The sequence below is a fragment of the Loxodonta africana genome, chromosome 1 (assembly GCF_030014295.1).
Source record: "Loxodonta africana isolate mLoxAfr1 chromosome 1, mLoxAfr1.hap2, whole genome shotgun sequence".
Lineage (NCBI taxonomy): Eukaryota > Metazoa > Chordata > Mammalia > Proboscidea > Elephantidae > Loxodonta > Loxodonta africana.
In genome coordinates, this window is record NC_087342.1 from 37907895 (window position 1) to 37934059 (window position 26165).

Genomic DNA, 26165 nt, shown 5'->3' on the forward strand with positions numbered 1-26165 from the left:
CAAGTTGAAACATTTGCTATTTTTTTCCAACAACGGTAAAATCTTTTTTAAATAAAAAGACTTCAGCTTTTGCTAATCTACAGATCTGGAAGATCTTTTGCAAAGCTCAAAAACTTTTTAAACAATTTATGACTTTAGGGAGACCATACCCCCAGTGCCCTCGAGTCAATTAGAAAATGCTTATTCCACCTAGAATTCCAGTAAATCTTCCAGGAAACCTTATCAGGCATCCTTCAAATCCTTTCAACTCCAGCTGTGCCAGTTTTCCTATTTTAAATGCAAATACAGTCAATATTTGCTTCACAGGCTCTAAACAACATAAAGGGCAGAAGAGACCCTTCTTAAGAGAAGCCTGCAGATGTTGAACCAGGTGAATATGTTTACTATATTTCTCATCTTTCCAGCTTCACAGAGCACGTTTTCTCACAGTCTACTACATTTCTCATCTTTCCAGCTTCGTAGCACGTTTTCTCACAGTCTACAATAGCAAGAGAACTCTGATGCATAGTCTCCAGACTCTCAGAAGGGCGGCAAACTTCCTTACCACCCTTAAACACCTTTGAACATACTTTCCTGTGCACAGCGGGCCCCTGTCCTGTGCTATGGCCCGACCACCCACTGTTGCTTGTTGACCAAACGTGCAGGCCTGGAGTCTCCACAGACACAGGCAGGACAGGATTCCTTTCAAGCACACCACAGGCACGGATTTCAGTGCCAAAGCTGGGGGGCAGAATTACAAATGCCTCCCAAATTAGACCTGTGTCAACAGATAAACATGCTCTTTTTGATCGTATGATTTTCTATATATTTACAACTCTGACAGGGACATTTCCTAAATTTAATCCAAATTAAACGCAAGGAGACGTACTTAACATAGTCATGAAAATCTCACTTCCCCTCTAGGGGAACCAGGATTGCCTTTAGCACGTTCCAGGCAACATCGCTGGTATGTATTTTACATCATTCAAAACAATAGTTGAAAAACAGAAATATATTTTATATATTAAAATACATATTGAACTTTGAGAACCATTTACCAGCTAACACTGGCTATGCAGGTAAGAACCACTTATTTGTAATAAGCTGGATAAGGGAATAATCACAATTACTCATCCTTTTATTAAAGTACTATACTTCTTAGTAGCTACATATAGGTTTAAGTAGAGAAAACATGGTTTGAATATGTAAGTAATGGAATTATTACAAAAATGGCAGAATACAGAATTAAAATATTTGTAATAATCACTATTTTAAAATTACCAATTAATGCTAACATTCAATGCCTGCTTGACATTAACTGTCAAACAATCTTTCCATGAAGGAGGATGTGGTTTAGACATGAAACAGCTCCCAGTTACAGGAAATATTCCTCCATATGTACAGTAAGCCAAAACAACAGAAAAAAAACCAGCTGCTGGATAACAAATCAAAAAGGTCCCTCTGACATGAACCTTGTTGGCCTCTCTGATCTAACAAAGATAGATCATTCATTGTAAGGTGAAGAGAATCTAGCAAGAAACAGAAGGAACAAGTACAGAGACCTCAGCCCAGCTCTTTCCTATGATACTCAACAGCTGTTAGCTGTTGTGAATGGTACGTTAGTTTTCAAAAGTAAATCAAATTGTCAAGACCCAGATTATTGACTTCTAAAAACTGCTTAAATTGTGTTAAGTACTAATCAACACAACAGCAGTAGGCTGTAATTACTAGTCTTAATTTTAATTTGGGGGATAAAACTGTCTTTCCAAATTAGACTAAAACACATAGCTGACAAATCTACAATCATTATGTCAAAGACTGCTGACCTGCATTCTGGTGATTAAAACTGACATAAATTTATACTATTTACAAACAATAGTGATAATTTCCAATGGTATGTGCTTCAAATGTAATTCATGGCATACAGGGTGTCATCTGGGTTTTATTCCCCTCTGATAAAGGAGAAAAAGGGAAAAGAAACTCAGAACAACACTTTGTTGGAGGGAAGATTTCTGACTGTAATAATAAACTGGTATTTTCCTCTCCTTCTCTCTCACAAATCTCTCTCCTACATACATCCTTTAGAGTTTATAAATCTTAAAGCAGGTAACTAAAAATCCACTAAGCACTTCATCTTCTAAAGCCAATTTAAAAAGTATTCTGCAGTCACAAGACACAAAACAACAAGTACACAGGTACAGCTACCCGAGCAGAGTTGGCCACAGTGACTGCACACGGGTTAAACGGCCTGTGTGGAAAGCACGTAGTTACAGCGAAGAGAAGACAGAAAACAATTAGTATCTCCTATTATTTTTTTTTTATCAGCAGTTTCTGCAGTAGTGCTTTTCCTTTTTTCTTTTTAAACCAACCTCTAATATTCTGGGCTCATATTTTTATGATAAACATACAGAAAAGGAACTATTTTTTGTATCTCCAGGAAGTAAGTGCCACAGAGGAATCTTCCTGATAACAACTTTATAAGAAAAATTACAGATTTTATTACAAGACTTAACATGCATAACAACACATTTTGCAACTGTCTTTTTAGCCACGGGAATATTTTTATAGTCCACAGAAAACACAATGGCTCTGACAGGGTTCTCGTGGAGGTGGTAGCTAGCACACAGTGAGCTGGGACAAACTTTGCATTATCGCAAGACCAGGATTATATTTCCTTATTAACCTCATTAACTAAAACAGGCCAAATGAATTAGGTACATAAAGGTCATACCTGTATTTTTTATATATCAAGAAAAATACAGTTTAGCTATACCATACATAAATTGTCATGATACAATTTAAGCACGCATTCTATGAGCTTGAGTTGAAAACGTGGCCTTTTTGTATCTTACGGTCCTTGGATAAACATAAACACTGATATTTCTTTCAGCAAGTAATCAATCTACTAATCTGCTGAATGTCTGAAATGAGCAAAAGAGGAGGCATTTACAGTCTCCTAACAGTTTCCTTCTACAACAGACCCACTTCACTGTGACAATTCGGCATAAAGCCTTCAGGTAACTTAGCATCTCTAAATTTTCAGAGGACCTGAGACACATAGAAATGTATTCCTTTCTGCCATGTGGCTTATTTTACAAAATCTATGACTTACTTAACCTATTGCCCCTATTCTATATATCTGTGAATAATGCCTTTTGGGAAGTCCTAATTTTAATTAGATATATATTTGAAAAAAGGGAATAATTACTACTTGAGTGGCTGACACCCAATCGCTCTAAAAAATATTGCCAGCATATATTTTAAGAGTTAAACTCATTTTCAGAACAAAGAAAGAAATACGTTTGAAGACCACCTTTAAAAATCCTGTTTGAGAATGTCAGTAGGGGGTTAACCAAAGGCTTTTCCTGGCAGGAAAAGCTGAAGCCTTAGTCTAACTTTGGACCTATTTCACTGAAATTTTAAGAGACAAATGACACTTCTTACAAGGTGGTAAAAGTGTGTTCTGTGTGCAACAATTCAGGACACGGGGCTACCTTGAATACAGGATAACAGAAAAAAAGTTTCAGCCATTTCAGGCTGGACAACAGAACAAACTTCCATCAACATTTAGATTTCAAAATTAGTTTTTAATGTTCATCTTAGTTTTATTCCTGTTTTTTCATCTTTTTCTTCCTTGAGAAAATACAAAAGGTCAAATCTGGGGTACAAAGCAAGGCTCTGGAAGAGAAACAGCAGTATTTGGGGATAAACAGCAGGGTATGTGTAGGGTGCAATGGTAATCCTCAGCTCTGGGTCCTCCTGTTGTGTTTGTACTCTGAGCAGCAATGTCTGCTAGGGTCCCTGCACATTGGTACGACAAAAACTGGGATCCAGAGAAAGAGCTAATGCTGTGTGCATAGGAATACCAACCTTATGCCCCACCTCCGCTGCCACATGTCACACATACAAAGAATCTTTATTGGAGAACAGTAGCTTTTTATGTAAGATTGTCTCTGATAATCTATCAGCATCTTTGCGAAATTCTCTCTGAAGACCACAAGGCTAAGTACAATTAACATTTTCAAACAAAACCCCAAGTAAAGACTTTAAAATATATATTTATATGTTAATTAGATTTTAGATTCTTGCATAAAGACCAGCTTTACTTAAAAAGACACTAGGAACTCTTTTCCAGTCTGAAATACTTATATTCTATCCATTGAAAATTGTATTTTATTCCATGAAACTGTCTCAGTTCTTAGCCATTGTTCTGCTGCGGGTTTATTTAAACAATGACAACCATTTCTCCAGTGTTAAAAGTCCAAGTACAGAACTTTTTAAAACTCACATTCTTTAGATTTAAAATACATCAAATTTTCAATTTGAAAAAGTTTCTGAGACTACTTGAAAAAAAAAAAATGAAGATTTATAATAAAGGCTGTGGGATAAATACAGGCATTGTCTTTTTAGGGCAAATGGTTTCTAAGCAATTTCACAGAATACTAGGACTGTTAATTGCCTTTTCAAATGCCAATAATGACCTCTAGCCCTCAGTGGAAAATTACAATCAATGCAAGGAAACTAGTAAGCGGTCCAAGCCAACAAGTAAGTTCTCTACCACTGAGCATGGAGGAACTAGATAAAAACAAACGCAAGGGACTTACGGTAAAAGAAAGGCAGTCAGGTTATTATATCATCCTTTCTACTTCTGTATGTGTTTGGAATTCTCCAAAAAATAAATAAATAAATAATAATAACTGCTTCTGACCTGAACTCAAGAGAACGCAGCAATCTTCCAACTAAAAGGCTCCAACATGTTAGGATTATCTACTGCTATTTTTTTTATTCCTGTCACTACACTTACTGATGATGAAAAAGGGCACAGTGTATGCACATTCTTCTGAATGTCAAAAGGAAATTAAATTACAATATAACCTACAAATATGTGACTGATGAACTTTGGAAATGTACACTGCATTGCCATGAAATGTGTAGGTAAGTTAACAGACCTGTAAGGTATAATATTTTTACTTTCTAATCACAAAAGAGTAATTCATGAACCTAACTCTGAGTAAAGCTCATCACTAAGAAGTAGCTCCATTCAGCGTATAATATTATTTCGTAAGTGATGAGAAGTTCTACAACAGGCTTGTCCAGGGTGAATGAAAAAGGTGAAGAGCTCCAGTTCCACAAATGCACTTTAGTAGACCTAGTTCCACAAAGCCAAAAAAACAACAAACCTGTTGCCATCGAGTTGATTACAGAGTACAACTGCCCCATAAGGTTTCCAAGGAGCAGCTGGTAGATCTAACTGCAACCTTTTGGTTAGCAGCCAAACACTTAACATGGATATATAAACTCATGAGGGCAGGTAAAGGGTGTATTTCCATTTACGTCCAAGAAATAGTCAGATGCTTATCAAATGTTTCAGGTATGGATATGGCAAGATATATGACTTTTCTGGAACTTTTCCAATTTCCAATAGTTTTTTATAGGCATACCTCATTTTATTGTGCTTCACTTTACTGTGCTTCACAGATACTGAGTTTTTTACAAGTTGAAGGTTTGTAGCAACCCTGAGTCGAGCAAGTCTCTCAGCACCATTTTTCCAACAGCGTGTGCTCACTTTGCATCTCTATATCACATTTTGGCAATTCTTACAATATTTCAAACTTTCTCATTATTATTATGTCTGCCATGGTGATCTCTGATCTTTGGTGCTACTATCGTAATTGTTTTGGGGTGCCACGAACCATGCCCATATAAGACAGCGAACTTAACTGGTGTGTGTTCTGACTGCTCCACCAACCAGCCGTTACCACAACTCTCTCCCTCTCCTTGGACATCCCTATTACCTGAGACACAATACTGAAATCAGGCCAATTTTTTATTAACCCTACAAAGGCCTCTAAGTGTTCATGTGAAAGGAACAGTCGCATGTCTGTCACATTAAATCAAAAGCTAAAAATGATTAAGCCTAGTGAAGAAGGCATGTCGAGAGCTGAGAGAGGCCGAAAGCTAGGCCTCTTGGGCCAAACAGTTAGCCAAGCTATGAATGCAAAGGAAAAGTTATTGAAGGAAATTGAAAGTGCCACTCTAGTGAACACACGAATGATAAGAAAGTGAAAGAGCTTTATTGCTGATATGGAGAAAGTTTTAGTGGTCTGGGTAGAAGATCAAATCGGCTACAAGATTCCCTTAAGCCAAAGCCTAACCCAGAAGAAGGCCCCATCTCTCCTCAATTCTATGAAAGCTGAGAGGTGAGGAAGCTGAAGAAACGTTTGAAGCTAAGCAGAGGTTGGTGCATGAGGTTTAAGGCAACAAGCCACCTCCAAGATACGAAAGTGCAAGGTGAAGCAGCAAGTGCTGATGTAAAAGCTGCAGTAAGTTATCCGAAGATCTAGCTAAGATAACTGACGAAGGTGTCTATACTCAACAACAGATTTTCAACGTAGATGAAACAGTCTGACATTGGAAGAAGATGCCATCTAGGACTTCCATAACCAGAGAGTAGAAATCAATGCCTAGCTTCAAAACTGAAAGGATAGGCTGACTCTCTTGTTAGGGGCTAATGTAGCTGGTGACTTTAAGTTGAAGCCAAAGCTCATTTACCATTCTGAAAATCCTAGGGGCCTTAGGAATTATGTTAAATTTACTCTGCCTGTGGTCCTTAAATGGAAAAACAAAGCCTAGATGATAGCATATCTGTTTATAACATGGTTTACTGAATATTTTAAGCCCACTGTTGAGACCTACTCCTCAGAAAAAAAGATTCTTTTCAAAATATTACTGCTCATTGACAACGGTCACCCAAGAGCCCTGATGGAGATATACAAGGAGATTCATGTTGTTTTCATGCCTGCTAACACAACATCCTTTCTGCAGCACATGATCAAGGAGTAATTTTGACTTTCAAGTCTTACTATTTAAGAAATACATTTTATAGGGCTATAGAAACCCTGGTGGCGTAGTGATTAAGTGCTATGGCTGCTAACCAAAAGGTCAGCAGTTTGAATCTGCCAGGTGCTCCTTGGAAACTCTATGGGGCAGTTCTACTCTGTCCTATAGGGTCACTATGAGTCAGAATCGACTTGACGGCAGTGGGTTTTGGTTTGGATATAGCTTTCATAGACAGTGATTCTTCTGATGGATCTGGGCAAAGTAAATTGAAAACCCTCTGGAAAGGATTCACCACTCCAGATGCCATTAAGAACATTTGTGACTCATGGGAGGAACTCAAACTATCAACATTGACAGGGATTTGGAAGAAGTTGATTCTAACCATCATGGACGACTTTGAGGGGTTCAAGACTTCAGTGGACAAAGTAACTGCAAATGCGGCAGTAATAGCAAGAGAACTAAAATTAGAAGTGGAGCCTGAAGATGTGACTAAATTGCTGTAACCTCATGATAAAACTTTAATGGATGAGGAGTTGCTCCTTATGGATAAGCAAAGAAAATTGTTTCTTGAGATAGAACCTACACCTGGTGAAGATGCTGTGAACATGTTGAAATGACAACAAAGGATTTAGAATATTATGTGAACTTGGTTGATAAAGCAATGGCAGGGTTTGAAAGGACTGACTCCAACTTTGAAAGAAGTTCTACCATAGGCAAAATGTTACCAAACAGCATTGCATGCTATAGAGAAATCTTTCATGAAAAGAAGACTCACTTGCAAACTTCACTGTTGTCTTATTTTAAGAAATTGTCACAGCCACCCAACCTTCAGCAACCGCCACCTCGCTCAGTCAGCAGCCATCAACACCAAGGCAGGACCCTCCATGGGCAAAAAGATTACGACTTGCTGAAGGTTCAGATGATGGTTAACATTTTTTAGCAATAAGGTATTTTTAAATTAATGTATGTACATTTTTTAGACATAATGCTATTGCACACTTAATAGACTATAGTATAGTATAAACATAACTTTTATATGCACTGGGAAACCAAAAAATTCATGTGACTTGTTTTACTGCAGTATTTGCTTTACTGAGGTGGTCTGGAACCAAACCCACAGTATCTCTGAGGTTGCCTGTACTCAGATTGTCTCTTGGAAGCGTTAAGTAGGAACGAACATCCTTTGTAAAACCATGTATCCTGTTTATGTCTGGAGAACATTATCACCTCTTTAGGGAAGTGGGGTGGCATTTATCTGACACCCACTAGGTATCTGGAATACTTACTTCCTTTCCGTGCCTCTTTATCTAGATATTTCACGTTCATCATTTAGGTTCAATTGAAATATCACTTTTAGAAAACTTCCTTGGACACGCCTCCTCACTAGATTGGGTAAAATGCTTCCACAGAACTCTGTACTCCTCGCTTCATAGTGCTTTTCCAGTGATAATTAAATACCTACTTGATTTTTAAGAATACATGTCCTCCCACTAGACTACAAGCCCCACCAGGTCAGAGGTCACACTGGCCTTGTTCCCCAGTGTACTTGCAGCACGGTGATTTCAGCCACCTTGCCAGGATCACTGGGAGGTGTTAGAAAACACTAGTGCCTGGACTCTACTCCCAGAGACTCTATGTAATAGGTGTGGGTGGGGTGGGGGACAGGAATTGGCAGTTTTAAAAAAAATCCAAGAGATTCTAAAGGCCAGTTAAGGGCTGAGAACACTGTCTAACATAGGCTCAAAAATTATTAGCTGAAAAATAGAGAAACGAAGGCATTCTGCAGCCATTATGTTTAGTGATCTTTCCCAAAGACCACAGCCTATGTACATCATTTGCTGTCATTTCTTCTTGCTAAAACTATAATTAATGACATTAATACACATTTTGATGTGGCTTCAATAAGGCAGTATTTGGGTTTTCCTAAATATCAAGAATTGGAGCTGGGAAGTATTCAAATCCAAACACACTAGGTTCACGATGAAACTATTGTACAAATAAATGTGACTTCTCCATGTCCTTCATCCTGTGTAGGGCTGTTCTCTTGTCACTTCACTGAAGCCTCTTGGAAACCTTACTGTATCACTATTCTTTATTCTATATCATCTACTTAAGATCTCAGGCGACAGAAACTGCATTTCCAAGGCCATCCACAACAGCCTCAGTGCAAAGCTAAAGGGCACTTCTCATCTTATTTTTCACCTTAAAAACCTCAGTGAACACTCCCCTTCTCTTTAGTTGTGGTGACAGTAGACCCTCGTGTTTCCCTCGGGCTCCTGACCGCTCCTTCTTAGTCTCCTTTGCTGACTCCTCTTCTTCTACCAGCCCCTTCGATATTGTTGTTCCTCAGGATTCTGGTCTAGCTTTTTGTCTTTTTTCATCTCCTTGGGTGAATGTATCAACTCCCTGGAGCCACAGCCAAATCTCTCTCTTTAAATCCAACACCCTTGTTGGACAGCCCCACTTACATGTCAGACAACTCAAAATCAACTTGTCTCAAAAACTGGGAAAAAAAAATAATTTTTCTCCCCTGTCCACTCACTGGAAACCTTACGGTGGCGGTTCTGCTCTGCCCTATAGGGTCGCTATGAGTTGGAATGAACTCAACAATAATGGGTTTGGTATGTTTCCTAAGTCAATGGCGCCATCACCCTAACTATGTCAGACATCTGAGAACCATCTTGTTCCCTTCTTCTTTCAATCAATTACTAAAGAGAATAACAAGTCTATTTCCTGAATAGTTCTTGAATCCATATACTTCTCCACATTTCCACACCACTATCCTGGTTTTTTTTTTTTTTATACTGGGTTAGGTGCCTGCATGATCTTACTGGCCTCCTAACGGCTTCCCTGTTTCCAGACTTCCTCCCTCTAACCCATTCACCGCACAGCAGCTAGAGTGGTCTTTGAGAAAGTAAGTCTGATCATGTCTTTCCCCTGGTTAAAATTCTTCAATGATTCCCCCATCACCCACGGGTGCAGTTCCCAGTAAACCCAGTGCTGTCGAGTCAATTCCGACTCAGATGCAGTTCAGTCTCCATAAAATAGCTAACACAGCCCTTCATAACCTAGCCCTATTTAACTCTGGCCTTGACTCTTACCACTGTGATCACATTCTGAGCTCCAATGACCCAGAGGGATTCACCGTGCTTCCTCCTACCCTGTGTACGTCTAGTCTCTCTCCCTGGAATGGTCTTTAACTCTTGCCTCCCTCCTTCCCTGATGTCTGCCTAACACAGATACACCTCAGATCTTAAAACAAATGCCACTTCCTTCAAATCTCAGAATGTCACCTCCCTGGCCTCAAAAATTTGGACCAGATGCGCTCCTAACTGCCACCACAGCACATTGCTTGTTTCCAGTCTTAGACTGCAGCACACTGCATGCCAACAGCTTACCTGTCTATACCTCCATTATCACGCAAACTTCTTGCGAGCAAGGCACTTGTGTATTGTGTTTACCACCCTGTCCCTAGCACTCAACGGTGTCTGGCACACAGTAGGCATTCAATACAATCTTTGTTGAATGACAGAATTGTAAAAATAAAAGTTGAAAAGCCTGCATTCGAATGTAGCTGTGATTTCTTTCTTCAAATTTCCTGAGGGGCTTTGCCCTGTTGGGGTTGTTCCCTTTTCCAGGCAGCCTGGCAGGCTACTTCCCATTCTTCTGGCTCTTACTAACACGTGGCCTTCTTAAGACCTTCCCAAAGCAGTCACCTGAAGCGTTCTCCTCAGTTATTCTCCTTCAGACTACTCTGTTATTTTTCTTAATATCACCACGGTTTTTATTTTGTTAGTTAAGTATTTAACAACTTTCTCTCCTACTACAGAGTAAGCCCATGAGGGCAGGGGCCATGCCTGCTTTACTCACCACTGTCTATCCAGTACTTGTCATTTACTCACCGCTGTCTATCTTGTACTTGTCACTAACTCACCACTGCCTATCTAGTACTTGTCACTTACTCACCACTGTCTATCTAGTACTTGTCATTTACTCACCACTGTCTATCTGGTACTTGTCACTTACTACTATCTAGTACTTGTCATTTACTCACCACTGTCTATCTAGTACTTGTCACTTACTACTATCTAGTACTTGTCATTTACTCACCACTGTCTATCTAGTACTTGTTATACTGCCTGGTATGTAGCAGGGACTCAATATATATTGGATGAAATAATGAAAGAATAACCTTAAGGACTAATGTCATCTACAATATCATACTGCCTCCCCCCCAAATTTTAATGGTTTCCTGAACCAAACCTCTGTCAATACTGCTGGTCATCATGGGCATTGACATATTAAAAAAAGAGGACGACAACAGGTACAGATACCAGGAAAATTAGGTAATTGTTCCCTTAATAATTAAGCTTTGCCAAGAGTTGATAAAGTGGCATTAAGGAATATCACAATAAACTGGAAGAGAAGCTGCCTTGCCTTTCAGGTCTTTTACATGGCCCTCTTTGCAACGGTGCATGAGCTGAAGGATCCACTTGTGTTGGGCTCCAATACACTGCCAAGCAGGGTCACCAGGTGCGTGAAGATCAGACAGATACCTGAAAAAGAAGTTCAAGGCTGGTAGCTATAAATGAGGCTAAAAGTAAAAGTTAGCATATTTTAAAATCATTAAGTGTTTAAAAATCTACAATTTTATCAATTAGTAAAGCATTTGTCAATATTAGTCTTTAGTTCTCAATGAAATATATTCAAATTTCTTTTCATGCAATTAACAAATAATAGTTTAAAAAAAAAAAAGTCAAAGACTTTCTAGAAAGGCAACCAAGAGGACTAAGCTGACTTGCAATGGCCCTATCTACTTAGTGTGAGCTTACTTTATATTTACATTTAGTTCACAGTGTCTCCACTTAGTGAGAAGTCACTAGACAAAAACAAGGTAGGAGCCAGCAAAGGACACCCAGAGGTATTTCCTCCCCCTCCCTTTTTTTGAATTTATTCCTTTAGTAGCTATAGGGTCACTATTAGTGGGAATCCACTCGGAAGGCAATGGGTTCGGTTTTGGTTTTTAGTATGAAAATGTTGCCACTAGATGTCGGTGTGACACTGTTTTCTAGGACAATCTAGCTATGCAGCAGCTGAAGCTTAACAGAAAACCAAATCCGTGGGGTGGATTTCAACCCTGCAGCACAAAGTAGACCTGCCCCACAGGGTTTTTAAGGCTGTAAATCTTTATGGAAGCCGACCGCCACAGCTTTCTCCCGTGGAGCAACTGGAGGGTTCCAACCTCAGACCACTGAGTTAGTCAAGTAAGTTGTCCAATGTGAAGAGCTAGTGCCCGCTATGCTGCACTGCTTCCTCTGAAGGCTGCCCTCCACACCCTGGGGCACCCATCTCTTTTAATAGTACTGCTTTTTGTTTTTTTAAATATTCCCATTTAATAACTTTAATTTCTCTTTCACTGATCACTAAATACCTGAAAACCAGATATCTTTTTCAAGGCTAGAACTGTCTAGAGTCTCCTTTACAGTGAGCCCTGCACACTCCTGCAGCCTAAGGATCCCCAACCAGTGTGGTCAGCACACTGCCTTACAATAGCTGGGTTATGCACAGGGAGCTCCCATCCCCACCCTGCCTTTCATGATCTGGGGTGCCACAGGGTACACAACCACAGCACCAAGGCGGTCTGGGAGCCACTGCTCAGCAGGAAGAAGAGATGGCTAAGCAGTGAGGGTACCTCTCCTTTCACCACACTGTCAGGATTTTCTTACCCTTACAGAGTGAATATTCTACAACTACTCTCAAATTATTTAGTACGCAGAAGAAGTTTGGTGTCCTATTTATACCCCTAAATTTCTGCTTTTTTTTTTTTTTTTTTCACTTTTATATTCCCATGTCATCAGCCAGTCTCCTGTTTCCCCCAAATTAGCTTTAAGGGTTAGGTCATGTATCCAGTACCATACAATATACATGATTCGTTAAAATACTTGCAGAAGGCTTACCTTATATAACGTTTTTGGTCATGTAAGGTTGACGGTGTCTCAAGCAATTTCTCTAGAAGTAATTCTCTTAAAGCTTCAATTCGTGTTTCTACTTCAGCATAATCTATTTTAAAAAGGAAAAAATATACAAGGGTTACAGAATGGAAACTTAAAATGAAATTATGGAACAGTAGTTGCTTTAGAAGGGTGCAGGGCTTGACTGAGAAGGGACACAAGTGATGAAAGCATTCTGTATTCTGTATTCTGCCGGGGTGTGGGTTACATGGGTCACGCATTTGTCAAAACCTGGTGACCTGAAACTTGAAAGGTCTGTGCATCTCACTGCACGTAAATTTTACCACAACAGGAAAAGTAAAATAAGGTTTTCTGAGTCCTTCTGGATTTCATTTATGAATTTAATAACGCCCTGTGATACTTCTCCTAGTTGGTTAAGGCTTTACCCTACGGCATTTTAATTTAAGATTTTCCAGTTTTCTGTAACTCTAACATCAGAGGTAATTTCAAAAGTTGTTTACTTTGCTTTAACGTAAGGTTAGAATTCTTAAATATGTCCTTCTGAAGAGGGAAGACCTAATATAGGTTTCCACGTCTGTAAAGTATCTGTATTTATTCTTTCCAGTAAAATGAAGATTTTTTTTTAACAGAATGATGGTTAACAAACAGCAAAGAATGGCCGAAGCTTGGCTATGACTGCGGTAGCTCATTTCCACTACATCTCAGTAGAAAAGTCGTCAAGTTAGTTTTTTGAAGTAATTGTTTTTACACTTTAAAAAGAACACCATATAAACAAAAATTAAAACACATGCAGAGTAATTTCCACATTCTTCCTGCAAAAGGAAAGAAGAAAATCTAAAAGTAATAAACAAATCTTACATTTCTTGAAAACTTGCACCTCTGTTTTCCCAAAGAGTGACTTGGCCTTTTCATAATCATTGATAACCACATCATAATCACCCTTTAAAATAAAGAAACATTTTAGAGACTGTCAGTAAAGCATAATGACATAAAGACATTTGGTTAAGATAACAAACATCTTAGAGAATCTTTCCATTTATGACAACTACGATCATAGGAACATAAACATGTAACTCTACCTTTTGAATATTCCTTTCAATATTTAGAGGGAGGTTGAAAAGAAACTTAAATCGCTGGAGCACATTGAGTGCATTTCTAGTGGAATCTGCCTTGTCCTTTCGACCTAAAACTTCTTGAAATAATGTGTCTGCAGTATTACTCGCTCCTGTTATAAAAGGAAAAAAGAAACTTGGATAAAAGCTGACTTTAATCAGAAAATGTGAAACTGGGCACTGGGAACAAAAATGTTAGACTATTGTAGTTTTACATTAAAACTTAATAGATTATTTTTAAAAGTTAGGTATAATGGGGATCTTTTATGGATTGCTAAAATACAATTCCCATTTTGCCTGCTAAGTCTTTTCATATGTTAAGAATGGTATCTAATTAAAAATAAACATATTTACCATGCCCCCCAAAATTCTCTAATGCAAATGAATGTACATAAAATTAGCTACACTCTTCTAAATTTTATACTAATTATGGGCCCTTAGGTTATTTCATTAATTTAGACAGCAGCTTCACACACACATACACACATGTACACACACACATACTGCATTACGCTAGTTAATAAATTCCATGGATTCAGTAACTACATATGTGGTAATACATAAAACAAGAAAAATATTTTCCAAAATGTTGTTCAAAAGAAATATTTTGAAATGAATCCTATTTTCTTGGTAGAACTATTTTATGTAGTAGGCACAGAAAATTACATAAAGCAATTTAAAATGACTAACATATTATCAAGTATTTTTAAAATCAATTCTTATAAAGATATATGAATCGAACATTTCATAATTGTTTTTACCTAAAATGACCTCAAACTATATGAATCAGTGTATGAATCAGTATAATGAAAGAAATGCTTTATCTAAAGCAAAATTTACAGTGTACAGAAATAGTTCAAATTTTTCACCTTGTGAATTATTTTTAATTAGCCACAAGGAAAGGGGGAGAGAAAGGATAAACTGTGTTTGGCTGTTTGATGGCTGCTTGTAAAAAGTTTCTACATTATCTGGTCTAGTGAGTCTACTTTAAGCAAAGATGAAAAAATGACGTTGGTCTCACTGGGTGGCTGCAGGCCATAGTCTCTAGTCAGCACCGTGGGTGGCCTGACCACGTTAAAAGTCGCTTTTGTAAAATAATTGCTTTATCTAAATGATGTTTAAATTATGCTGAAATTTTAAAAGCTTGATATAAAAACTTTGTTTTGTCAAGATACCTGTTTTCACCACAGCTATTTAATGTTGAATACTGAACTTCCATTAAAAGATGAGAAAAAAATATATTTCCTTCTTGCAACCACACCACACAATGATGTTTAAATGAATATTTGATATCTGACTAGGGCTAAAACTTTTTGTTCAAAGAAAAATTTAATGTATTTGTTTATCATTTTAAAAATACAACTTCATGAACTGAGGTTTCATAAATGAAGAGGTATGTGAACAGCACTGTTTTTTTTTTTTTAAAAAAAAAACCTTAATTACTTACATGTGGGCTTTAGATGATAAGTCCCCAAGCACTTATTTTCTTTTTTTGTACAGGGAAAAAATTTGGGGCAAAAAGTTTAAGAGCTCAAAATTAGATTTTTATCATTTTAAGGTATTTAAAAAATTACCAACTAATAATTTTATCTCCTCTATTTTTTTAAAAGGCATAAAAACAGAGAAAATCCACTTATAGTCAGATAAAAGATAAACACTTTACAAAGAATAATTTATATACAGGAACTAATTACAAAATTATAATGTTAATTCATTTATACAGAGATGTATGTATTTACACATGGAGAATTCTAATTTATGCATAGTGAAATTACAAAATGATAATTTTAATTAACAATTTCTGCCTATAAATTATTATTCTGCTGTGAATTTTACTGCATACACACAATAAAATGTTGGACGTTCACCACTCTTTGATAATGGGACAATTATATCCAGTAATAGAATAAATGACAGCAGTGAAACCAAGATTTATGCAGGCAGTGAAAAACCACCAGCAACTCACGAAATGAACCGTACATCTCTGTATTCGCTAGGGCTACGAAGGAGGGAAAAGAACACCTAAAGCACAGCGGTGCTCTGCACCATGAGCAGGTACCCCGGGTCCTCCAAGCAGTGAGAACATGCGTGCCTACAGCAGCTGGCAGGGGTCTGAGAGTCCAGCACAACCACACAACAAATCTCACTGACCGCATGGCCATAAAAACCACAACTTTGGCATTACAGGTTTCACAGCAAACCCTGATCTTCCTTTTTACCAGCCCTGAGCCAGCCAAGACCAGAAATTTCATCCTTTATCCTCACTCCGGGCTGATCTCAACACCATGCACGCCGACAGTCACCAGCGCAGCCCTAGACATAAAGGAACCGAGACCAAACAGCAACGCTACGGTTAACAATACTCAGCTGCCACAGTTGCAGTGGGCCCACATCATAATGAAATTTTTCTACAGTGTAAGAGGGGAAGAGGGTCACGTTAGCACTGCACACTAACCAATCAGATTCATACCTGCCAACCAATCTTATATCCTTAACTGCAAAAAACAGCAAAAGAAGAAAAAAAAAAACTTTAATTGTGCCAGGAAGTCCTGTTATCTAGAAAACCTAGTTCTGTAATTCTAACGGTGTTTTATAATTTCATGCATGTTTATTTAATATGAACATTATGTATTTTTCTCTTATTTCCAAGTGACCTTATTGGTCCTTTTCTAGGTATGGACACTTGAGACACTGGATCTGTTTGACGAGCACGGGGGAGGGAAAAAGTACTCAAGGCACTCATACCACATAATACAATTTATCCCAGGGCAGGCGAGTTGCATGAGATTTAGGAAATGAAACATTACAGCAGCTGGAAAACTAAGTTCAGTTTTTTTTAGTTAAAAGCATAACAAAACCAGGGACACAAAGAGAACCACCTGCTGTGACTGACTCAGTTCCTCTTAACAGACTCTAAGAAAATGATTAGACTGCTACCTATAACAAATATCATTTCATTATGTCAATAGTACCTTTAGCAATATTAACCCTTGCTTACAATGCCGTTCCTGACACTAAAACTTTATTAACTCCACATGAAGTACACAAAACCAGAATTTTGTGAATGAGAACGGTGTGTGTTGTGCTGAAGCCGGCTAGTGTCCCTTCTCAGCTTCAGTTCAGGAGTGTCTGGTTGGCAGTTTGACATCAACCACAGTGGGAGGACTTACAGCTTGGAAATCAGCAAATGCTAAAACTAGGGTTCTGGTGGGGTGTTTTTGGTTTTTTCTTTTTGGAGCATATTTACCAGCACACCACTGACTAAGGCTTAGAAGTCAATCCTTTTTATAAACGTAACTCTTACATTCTTAGAGTTCCAAATCTGCTAGGAAAAGGCTTCCTTATTTAATTATAACACAGGACTTGGGTAAAATCATTCAGTCTTGTTACTTCGACTACCATCTCTATGCTTGTGAGTCCCAAATCTGTATCTCAAGATATGCCTGTTAACACTAATCTTTATTTTTACTAGATGCTATGAGTTGGAATCGACTTGATGGAAACGGGTTTGGTTTTGGGTTTAGACATATGACAACCAATGTAGTCAACATTTACTCTACGTTTGGTGTATTAAAAACTGTACATGTATTAATTCATTCAAACTTGTTTATGACCCTGTAAGATACAAAGATAGGCACTATCATGGTCTCCATTTATAGTGGAAGCAACTGAAACACAGATGGGTAATGCCACTCGTCTAAATTTTAATGTCACACAGCTTGGGCGTGGTGACAGCTAGAAAGATACTCATTGGTATGACTCTGAGGAATCTCACACTCTACATACATGTCATAAATTGAACTGAAATTTTTCCTTTCCTCATTCCTCAAGCCTGCTCCTCTTCCTCTGTTTGAGGCCAGAAATCTGGAAGTCATCATTGTCTACTTCCTTTTTTTACTTGCCACATCAATGCAGTGGGCAAACTGCCTAACTTACCTCCTTAACATCTGTCTTTCACTCTGTCTTCACCACCTCTGTTCTGGTTAAAAGTCCTCACCATTTCTACTCTTATAACTACACACTCCTATCTGGTCTCCCTTCTTGACTCTAATCCAGCTCCCTTCTAATCCATTCTTTACCCAGCTGGCAGAAAGTTCCTTAAAAATTTTGTAACATCACTCCCTCATTAGAATCTTTCCAAGGTTCACATTTGTCTTTGGGATAAAGACAATTTCTACAACACCACACAGAAGCTGTCATGAGAGCCCCATCTCCCTTGCAGTCTCACGAATCACTTCTGCATGCTAGCCGAACTGGACGACAGCCCCTGGGACTCTAACCAATCACTTCTGCACACTAGAAGTACTGGACGATGGCTCCTGGGACTCTAACTTTGTGCCTTCCTGCTCATGCTACCTACCCTGCCTGGAACACACCAGTATCCACTTAGCAACCCACTCACCAACCCCTGCTTCCCTCGCTACCTTCCACTCCCTCATAAGGTTCATGCCGCCCTTCCCTGGGATTCTCTCCACCCCACTTTTCAGTCAGGTGCCTCCATGCATGCTCCAGATGCATCCCAGGGTTACCACTAGCAGACTGTCATCACACCATCATCTAATCACCTGCTTATTGGTCCATATCTTCCACTACACTATAAACTCTTAGAAGGCAAACAGGAAGTTTTATCTTTTTATTCCTGGGACAGAATGAGCATGTGCTCAATAAATGCACTCTTCTATATCAAAGGTTCTGTATTCTTTCTACTTAGAGAGGTGGTGTAATATAGCACAGGCTGGCCCCACTCACATGGTACTGCAGGGCCATAAAATGGCTGTGCAAGTTGAAACCGAGCAAAGCAGTTTAATATTCAATGGGGAGAATTATAATTGTTCCGTGACTTTAAAAAATTTTATTGAAACATTAAAAACTTGCTTACTGTTGATTACAAATACACACAAATGTTAAAAAAAAAAGTGAAACTAATAAGCTTAGTACACTATAATTTAAACATTAGAAAAGACTGAAAATTAAGTGTTTTAATTTCTTTGTAAAAAACTTATCAAGAGTGTTTGCCTTTTTTCCATCATAAATCTTAGGATACGAGCGAGCATAGTTTCTATGCCCTATGAAATAGTCACGCTCCGTCTGAAGTCTCGATCAACTGCCAACATTTTGTTCTCTGCACCTTCAATGCTGTGAAGTATCTCTAAGAATGCCTTTAACATGAAGTTTTTTGCCAGCATCCCTTCCTCTAGGGCACCTCCGCCTCTTCATCACAACTACTTCCTGCATTTCTGTCGCTAAGTCCCCCTCACTAAGTTCCTCTGGCTGCAAACCCATAGTCTATCCAGCAGCCACATTGTCCACATTCCACAGCCAGCTATTTCTTCTGTAACTCCACTTAGGTTCCTTTTGAATTTCACTCAGTGTTACCACGTTTGGTTTTCTGATGTGCTTTCATCTTTGTGGGCCAAGTCCCTGTTTCAATTATCCATTTTTATAAAATGCCATGTGGTTTTATCACTGAGAAACAGAGACAAAAAATTATGTGCTTTGTTGACTGTGTCTTTGTGAACTGGTACTAGAGGCACGGGACCCATCCCCTTAGACTCCGAAGGAAGGGGCTCAGCTGATCACTGGCCCTGAGGTGCGTATGTTATTACATCATGATCTGCGGACTGAAGAGCTGGCAGCAAGGTCTATACATGTGCCATCACAGCTAATACACCACGGTAACTGAAATCTGAATGCTGCTGCTGGAGGGCTGCTTGCTGCTCCTTAGTTGAACCATGGTAACCAGCTTCGTGCATATTGGAACCCCACACAGCAAGGACAGCCTGTAGTTTAAACTTTGGAGCCAGATTTCTGCATATGAATCCAAGCTCTGCCATTTACTACTTATATGACCTTAACTAGCTCATTTAATCTTTTGGGGCTTTAGTTTTTTCATCAATAAAATGGAGATAATATCACAAACCTCATAGGGTTGGTCTGAGGATGAAATGTGCGTAAAGTGTTTAGAACACTACCTGACCCTTCGTAAGCACTTTGTAAGTTTTAGCTATTACTACTGTGACTACTACTATTAATACTTACACTGCACCGTTCATATCTGTACATTCTAATAGGTGGCTGCTAGCCACATGTGGCTATTTAAATTTAAAGTTAGATTAATCCAATTTTAAAATCCTATTCCTCAGCTGCACTAGCCACATTTTAAATGCTCAGCAGCTACATGTTCATCATCACAGAGGTTTTACTGGACAGTGCTGTTCTAGATTCCTGGAAAAGGTAAGAACGAAGAGCTGGATATGAGAATCTGACTTAAATAAACAGTCATCACTGCATCACTGCCTTGAAAACAAAAGGAATTTCAATGAAAGGATTTGACAATGATAAGTTCTGAATACAATGGGCTGAGTTTCTTATAACCAACATTACCCTTTAAGAAACTTATTTTAAAGTGAGAAAGGTTGTACAGTTTAAAGGAAAAAAACTCTCAAAAAAGCTAAAGAAAGATACACATAAATTAGCATATAATTTATACATAAAACAAAAGCATTAGTAATGATCTAAGCAAACTAAACTATACTCATATTCATTTGTTCCTTCTCTCCTTTCCAAAAGAAATTAAATCTTCACTAGTACTTCTATAAAATTTTTTTCTGATTTTAATTTTCTATGCTTTTTTTCACCATTTTATAGTTACTTAACCTCTTGCCATTATGTCGATTCGACTCATAGTGACCCTATATGACAGAGCAGAACTGCCTCACAAGGAGTGGCTGGTGGATTTGAACTGCCGACCTTTTGGTTAGCAGCCAAGCTCTTAACCACTGTGTCACTAGGGCTCCTATAGTTATTTAGGTCCTGGATAAACATAATACATCAATTTGGTCAGCAGAAACTCTTAGAGAGTTGAAACCACATCTCTTCCAACTTTGTATCCCACATTAAATCTAGCATAGCACTTGTACGCAGTAAGTGTTAGATCCTCATAAAGCTGACCTTATCCTAAGACAGCAAACATCAACACCATGATGATAAAGAATGTTTCTGGGAAAAAGGGAATTATTATCAAGGAATATATTTACGGGCAATTTTTCCACCAAAAAGTCCTGAAGGAAGGGCTCACAACAAAGTGACCATTTATGCTGAGCTCAACTTTATCCAAAAAGAGCAAACTTCTATAGAAAGTTAATATGACACATTTCTAGCACAAATTCATGGTTATAAAGGAATACAAGTCAAACAGTTTCCCTTAAAAATTTTATACCATAAGTCCGGAGTAAAGATTTCCTAAACTGCTCCTTAAAAGAAAAAAAGTAGTATTAAGATACCCTGTTAACCCTAACATATGAAACAGATTTTAAATTTTTCCAAGCCTTACTGAGTATCATGTTTGTTTTCTATTGATACGATGATATACTTACTATATCAGCTTGTTCCTCTGAGTCATCTTTTAAAAGTTAGTGAAATAATAATTTTTTTTTTAAATAGATATTGTGGTACGGTGAACAGTTCTCCAGTGAAAACAATATCCCTGAGCAGAAAAGATCATTCCAAGTATTTAAAGTGTCTGACCATGCTAATAAGAGAAATGGCTTTAATAAATAGGCATTTGGGTTGGATTCAGAAGACATCAATTTCAACAAAGTTGGTAACTTGGTTCTCACAGATAAAAACTAAGCAAAATCTCAGGGCATAAAAACTATTAACCAGAAGAAAATTTTTTTCAAGCACTGGTAAAAGCAGTAAATTTAGAATGAAATCCAAGGGCTCAAATTCTGCTACAAAGGAAAACCTACACCAAAGTAATGCTTTTTCTAGAAGACATGTCCTTATCGGGGATCCCCAGATTTGTAAATGGATATTTACGCAGGGCTCAGAAACTTCTGCCTCTGGGACCAAATTCAGCTTGAAGTGCAAAATTAACTTCACATCACAGTCCCGCATTCAAAGAACCATTAAACATCTGACATGAAGTTTCATGGGGAAAATCATATGCTGTATTTACATTTAAAAACAAGGAGCTTCCCAGGGCATTCTTGCTCCATGTTGAAAGTTCACTGTAGGCATGAAAGAGGATAATGTACCTTTAAGCCACTAATGTTCTAATAAGAATTAATTCATCTGAGGAGGTCCTTCAAAATCAGTAGGATAAGCTATTTGGGAGCTAAGCTGTCAGAAAAAAGATAAAACGGAGTTGGAAGGGACCCAAAGCTTTGTATTTATCAGTCTCTCCTGGGCCTACGATTTTTACGAAATGTCACAGAGTTGGACACACTCTTTAAGTATCCAGCTGCCTTAAATCCTTTTTGGAAAAATGCAAGGTATAAATAAATAAATGACAAGTAAGTATCTGTCATTCTCGCAGATGGCGCTATTTGCATTAACGTGGGTAGATACTTGGAGATACCCTTATAAAGGTTTTGGCCAATGACCTTCCTGACATCTGCTTCCGTGATTTTCTATCTTTGACATTATTTACATATTGGTCTGTTTTATGGCAGCAATGTTAACTTCTTAAGAAGTATATTGGTTTCCTTTCAAATTATGATTTCTCATAAATAAAATGCAAACAGAAACAGAACACTCACCTTCAATGTTCTTTCCCCATTATGTTCATTAAATATTTAGAAATAAGTACTAAGATGTAACTTACCGCCTTGTTCTGTGCAATCAGGTCCAAATGCTATATTAAATCTTGTTTTAAAGTCCAAAAATAGTTTTGGGTAGTAAGACTAAACTTACTGTTCAGAACATTCTCCAGTTTCTGTGTCATGGATCCCTCTACTTTTTCCGTTCCATCTGCTTCCAGTTTTTGATGGATTGCTAGGAAAAAAACAAAAAAAATCTCGTGAGAGTGCGGGCCATTTTAATAGGTGGGGATCAAAAAAGCCCAACCCGTAGGGATATATTATATAAAAATGACATTTTTAAACTGCTTTACAAAATGGCCATATTATTTTCACTGCTGGAAGGGAGTGGCACAAACATACTATACTTTGCAAAGTAACCATTAGACACCAGTCTAAGTTACTCATAGTTTTATACTATTAAAACAGTATATAATACACATAATCATCTGATTTTCAAGGGTGAATGGTAAAAGCAGTTCAATTAAAAAGGAAGAAAGAAAAGAGAAGGGAAAAAAGAGAAAGGAAGGGAGGAAGAAAATCAATACTGAAGACATCCTGGGTCTTACTGCATCCTGGGTCTTTGATACTTCGCCAGAGGAAAAAGTCATTCTTATTCCTCAGCTTTATCATTTCCAAAACAGAAATACTACTTTATGGCATCTACCAACCTCAAAACATTTAATTTCAGTCTTGGGATATAACACAGCAAAATACACAGAACCTATGTTATATTCATTTTAAAAACTTTGTGTATTAACAGTAAACTATTTCCCTGGAATAAACTATATCCCAAGAAATATCCAGTAACATGTACCTGTACATCAACTGAGGATGTACAAATTACATAGGAGTTTTGCTATTATCAACTTATGTCTGTCTGGTTCTGATAAAGATTATTAGAAATTTGTTTAACAAATTATATTTTGAAATTGAATAGAGAAGGTTTTAAACACAGCAAGTCAGGCTTATTTAAGCAAAGCATCTGAGAAGACTTCCAAACAAAACAAATAAAATTTCAAATTCAAAACTGTCACATAAAAATAAAAAATAATGACATATCAAGGTCAACCTTATCTGAGCCATGACCACATGTTAAAATCAGCACAGAGCTGTCTCTAATGGATACTGCTCCTCTTCTAAGAACCCAATGATGTGTGTCCTAACACTATTTTTATCTTATAGATGAATATTTGATACCTTATTTGCTATCTAATTTCATGCCCAAGGTCACAAAGCCAAGCCCAAAATTCAAACTCAAGCAGTATGATTCCAGAACAAAAAATCCTATCCTATACTGCCTACCTAGCACGGGCAAGCAACTTAAACTGTCTAAGCTTCTGTGTTCACATCTGTAAAATGAGAATAATGAACATATTCTGTCAGTTGGAAATTAAATTCAGCTGCAAATAACAGATACCTCCCCTCCCCAAAATAACAGTTGCTAAAACACACAGGGTTTTATTCTTTCACAAAACTTGCCCTAGCAGAAGCCCAACTGTGGAATATGTAGCTCCACGAGCTTCACAGCTAGTACACTAAAATGAAAATCACTACTTTACGTTTGTTATTCCCTGACATAAGGAGCCTTGGTGGCCAGTGGTTAAGTGCTCAGCTGTTAATCAAAAGGTCAGCAGTTCAAACCCACCAGCCGCTCCACAGGAAAGAGATTTGACAGTCTGCTCCCGTAAAGATTACAGTGTAGGAAACCCTATGGGGCAGTTCTACTCTGTCCTGCAGAGTCACTCTGCGTTTGACGGACTCAACAGCACTGGGTTTATGGATTCGCTGGCATTTAATTAGAGTAAAAACTCTTTCTTAAAAGGAACTCAGAGGTTCTGCTACAACCCAACACTCACAGGTAGTGAATTTATGACAGAAAAGCTAAATCTGTGTAAGCCAAAACAAAAGTGCATTTTTTTATCAGGCCTATACAATTTAATGTGTCTCTACTGACTCACTGATCAGAAAATGCTGGGTCAAATCGAGTGCTCAAAAGCACTATGAACACATTCTCAATGCCTGATAACATCTATTTCTCTACTTCATGTAATTAGTTTTTAATCTTCATCTTGTCCATGTCTACTTTTTTTTTTTTTTTTTTGATGAGGGGAGCAAAGTCACCTCAAATTTTGTTTGGAATTCTAAAATAAACAGACTGCCACTCGGGCTAAATAACACTCATACAAAGAAAAAGAAATAACACTTGGAAAAAAAGATCCACTATATTTTTGTCTTTGTTGATTCCAGAGTGAAAAAATTTGGATTGTGTGATAAAGTGACATACAGTATTTCCACATATCAAAGCTAAACTTCAACTTGTTATGTGGAAAAGAACTTCCTTATCTTTAAGGAAAGGAGACAAAGTATGCTCAAATCTTAAACAACGCTAAACTAGAAAGATTTCCATGCTCTGGATAAGCAAAACTATTTATTTAAATGCTGCTGTGATTCTGTGAAAATCCTGGTTGTAAAAGAACACTTAGCACATGTCCCACTTTTACTGAGCGAGTTAGGGTCCCTGTGAATCACAATCTACTCAACGGCAATGGGTTTTTAATTTTTTTGGTGCGGCATGTGGTTTGTTCACACCAATATAGCATTACCTCTTTAGAGTGACATGCACGGTAGCCTTGCCTAAAATGTTACTTTCTAGGTCAAAATCAACATGAAAGGAAATCAGGCAGTCACATTTTCTGATGCTGACAAAACCCATCACTGATTAGCAGGTCGAGATGAGGTGAACCCGGCACCCCAGCTCAGTTTACAGCCCTCTTCTGCTGACAAAGCAGCTTTCTGCCAACCATCTTCCACCACAGCAGAGCCACTGTCAAACTGTCAGCCAAATATGAGGATGAGAGACACTGGGATCTGATAAAGGCAATCCTATTTTCCAGAAAATTAAATCAAATAACCCAAAGTCTGGTTCATGTGACTTTTTATTTTCTCTGAAAACATTCTTAAACAGTATAATTCAATAAGCAACTTGGTACATGATCACAGGTTTGTTAATTGTTTCTAATCTATTAGAACTTAAATACATGAAACAGTTGAACACCATAAATTTACATCTGGGAAACAAAAAAGTTATGTATAAAAATACTACTCAAGCAAGTCAGGATTACAGAAAGATGCACACCTTGCCTACTGACTCGCTGAAATTATCTGATCCTATGATTTAACCGAAAACCCTGGTGGCGTAGTGGTTCAGTGCTACAGCTGCTAATCAAGAGGTTGGCAGTTCAAATCCACCAGGCGCTCCTTAGAAACTCTATGGGGCAGTGCTACTCTGTCCTATAGGGTTGCTATGAGTCGGAATCGACTCAACAGCAGTGGGTTTTTTGGATGATTTAACTCTCTAATAAAACGTGGACATTAAATTTGCAATTTTGATTGAAAAAACCGTAATACCTGTCCATTCACACATCAGTACAAACCTACTACTAAATGAGCCATGGTGGAATCCTGTGAATGGGTCAGGTCTGTAAGGACTCAGTACCAGGCACACTGTCACCCACACGCTTGAGCCACGACACATCCCTATCACGAGGGAGAGAAGGGAGCATTCACACAGGGGTGTCAGGGCTGGGCAAGCTTTCACTATAAAGGGACAAAGAGTGAAGATTTTAGGCTTTATGGGCCTCATACAGTCTCTATCACATATTCTTCTTTTAAAGACC

General features: G+C 38.0%; 1 protein-coding gene across 12 annotated transcripts in view; it reads right to left on the reverse strand.

The window, feature by feature from the left end:
* The window catches only part of EXOC2 (exocyst complex component 2), a 330347-nt gene that overhangs the window by 208313 nt on the left and 95869 nt on the right, over positions 1–26165 (reverse strand). For all 12 annotated transcript variants that reach the window (XM_064279802.1, XM_064279801.1, XM_064279798.1 and 9 more), the window contains 5 exons: positions 22601–22681; positions 13871–14016; positions 13650–13731; positions 12777–12879; positions 11257–11375 (listed from right to left, as the gene is read on the reverse strand). In XM_064279802.1, coding sequence (XP_064135872.1) covers positions 11257–11375; positions 12777–12879; positions 13650–13731; positions 13871–14016; positions 22601–22681 — 531 coding nt within the window. The remainder of the gene's footprint in view (positions 1–11256; positions 11376–12776; positions 12880–13649; positions 13732–13870; positions 14017–22600; positions 22682–26165) is intronic.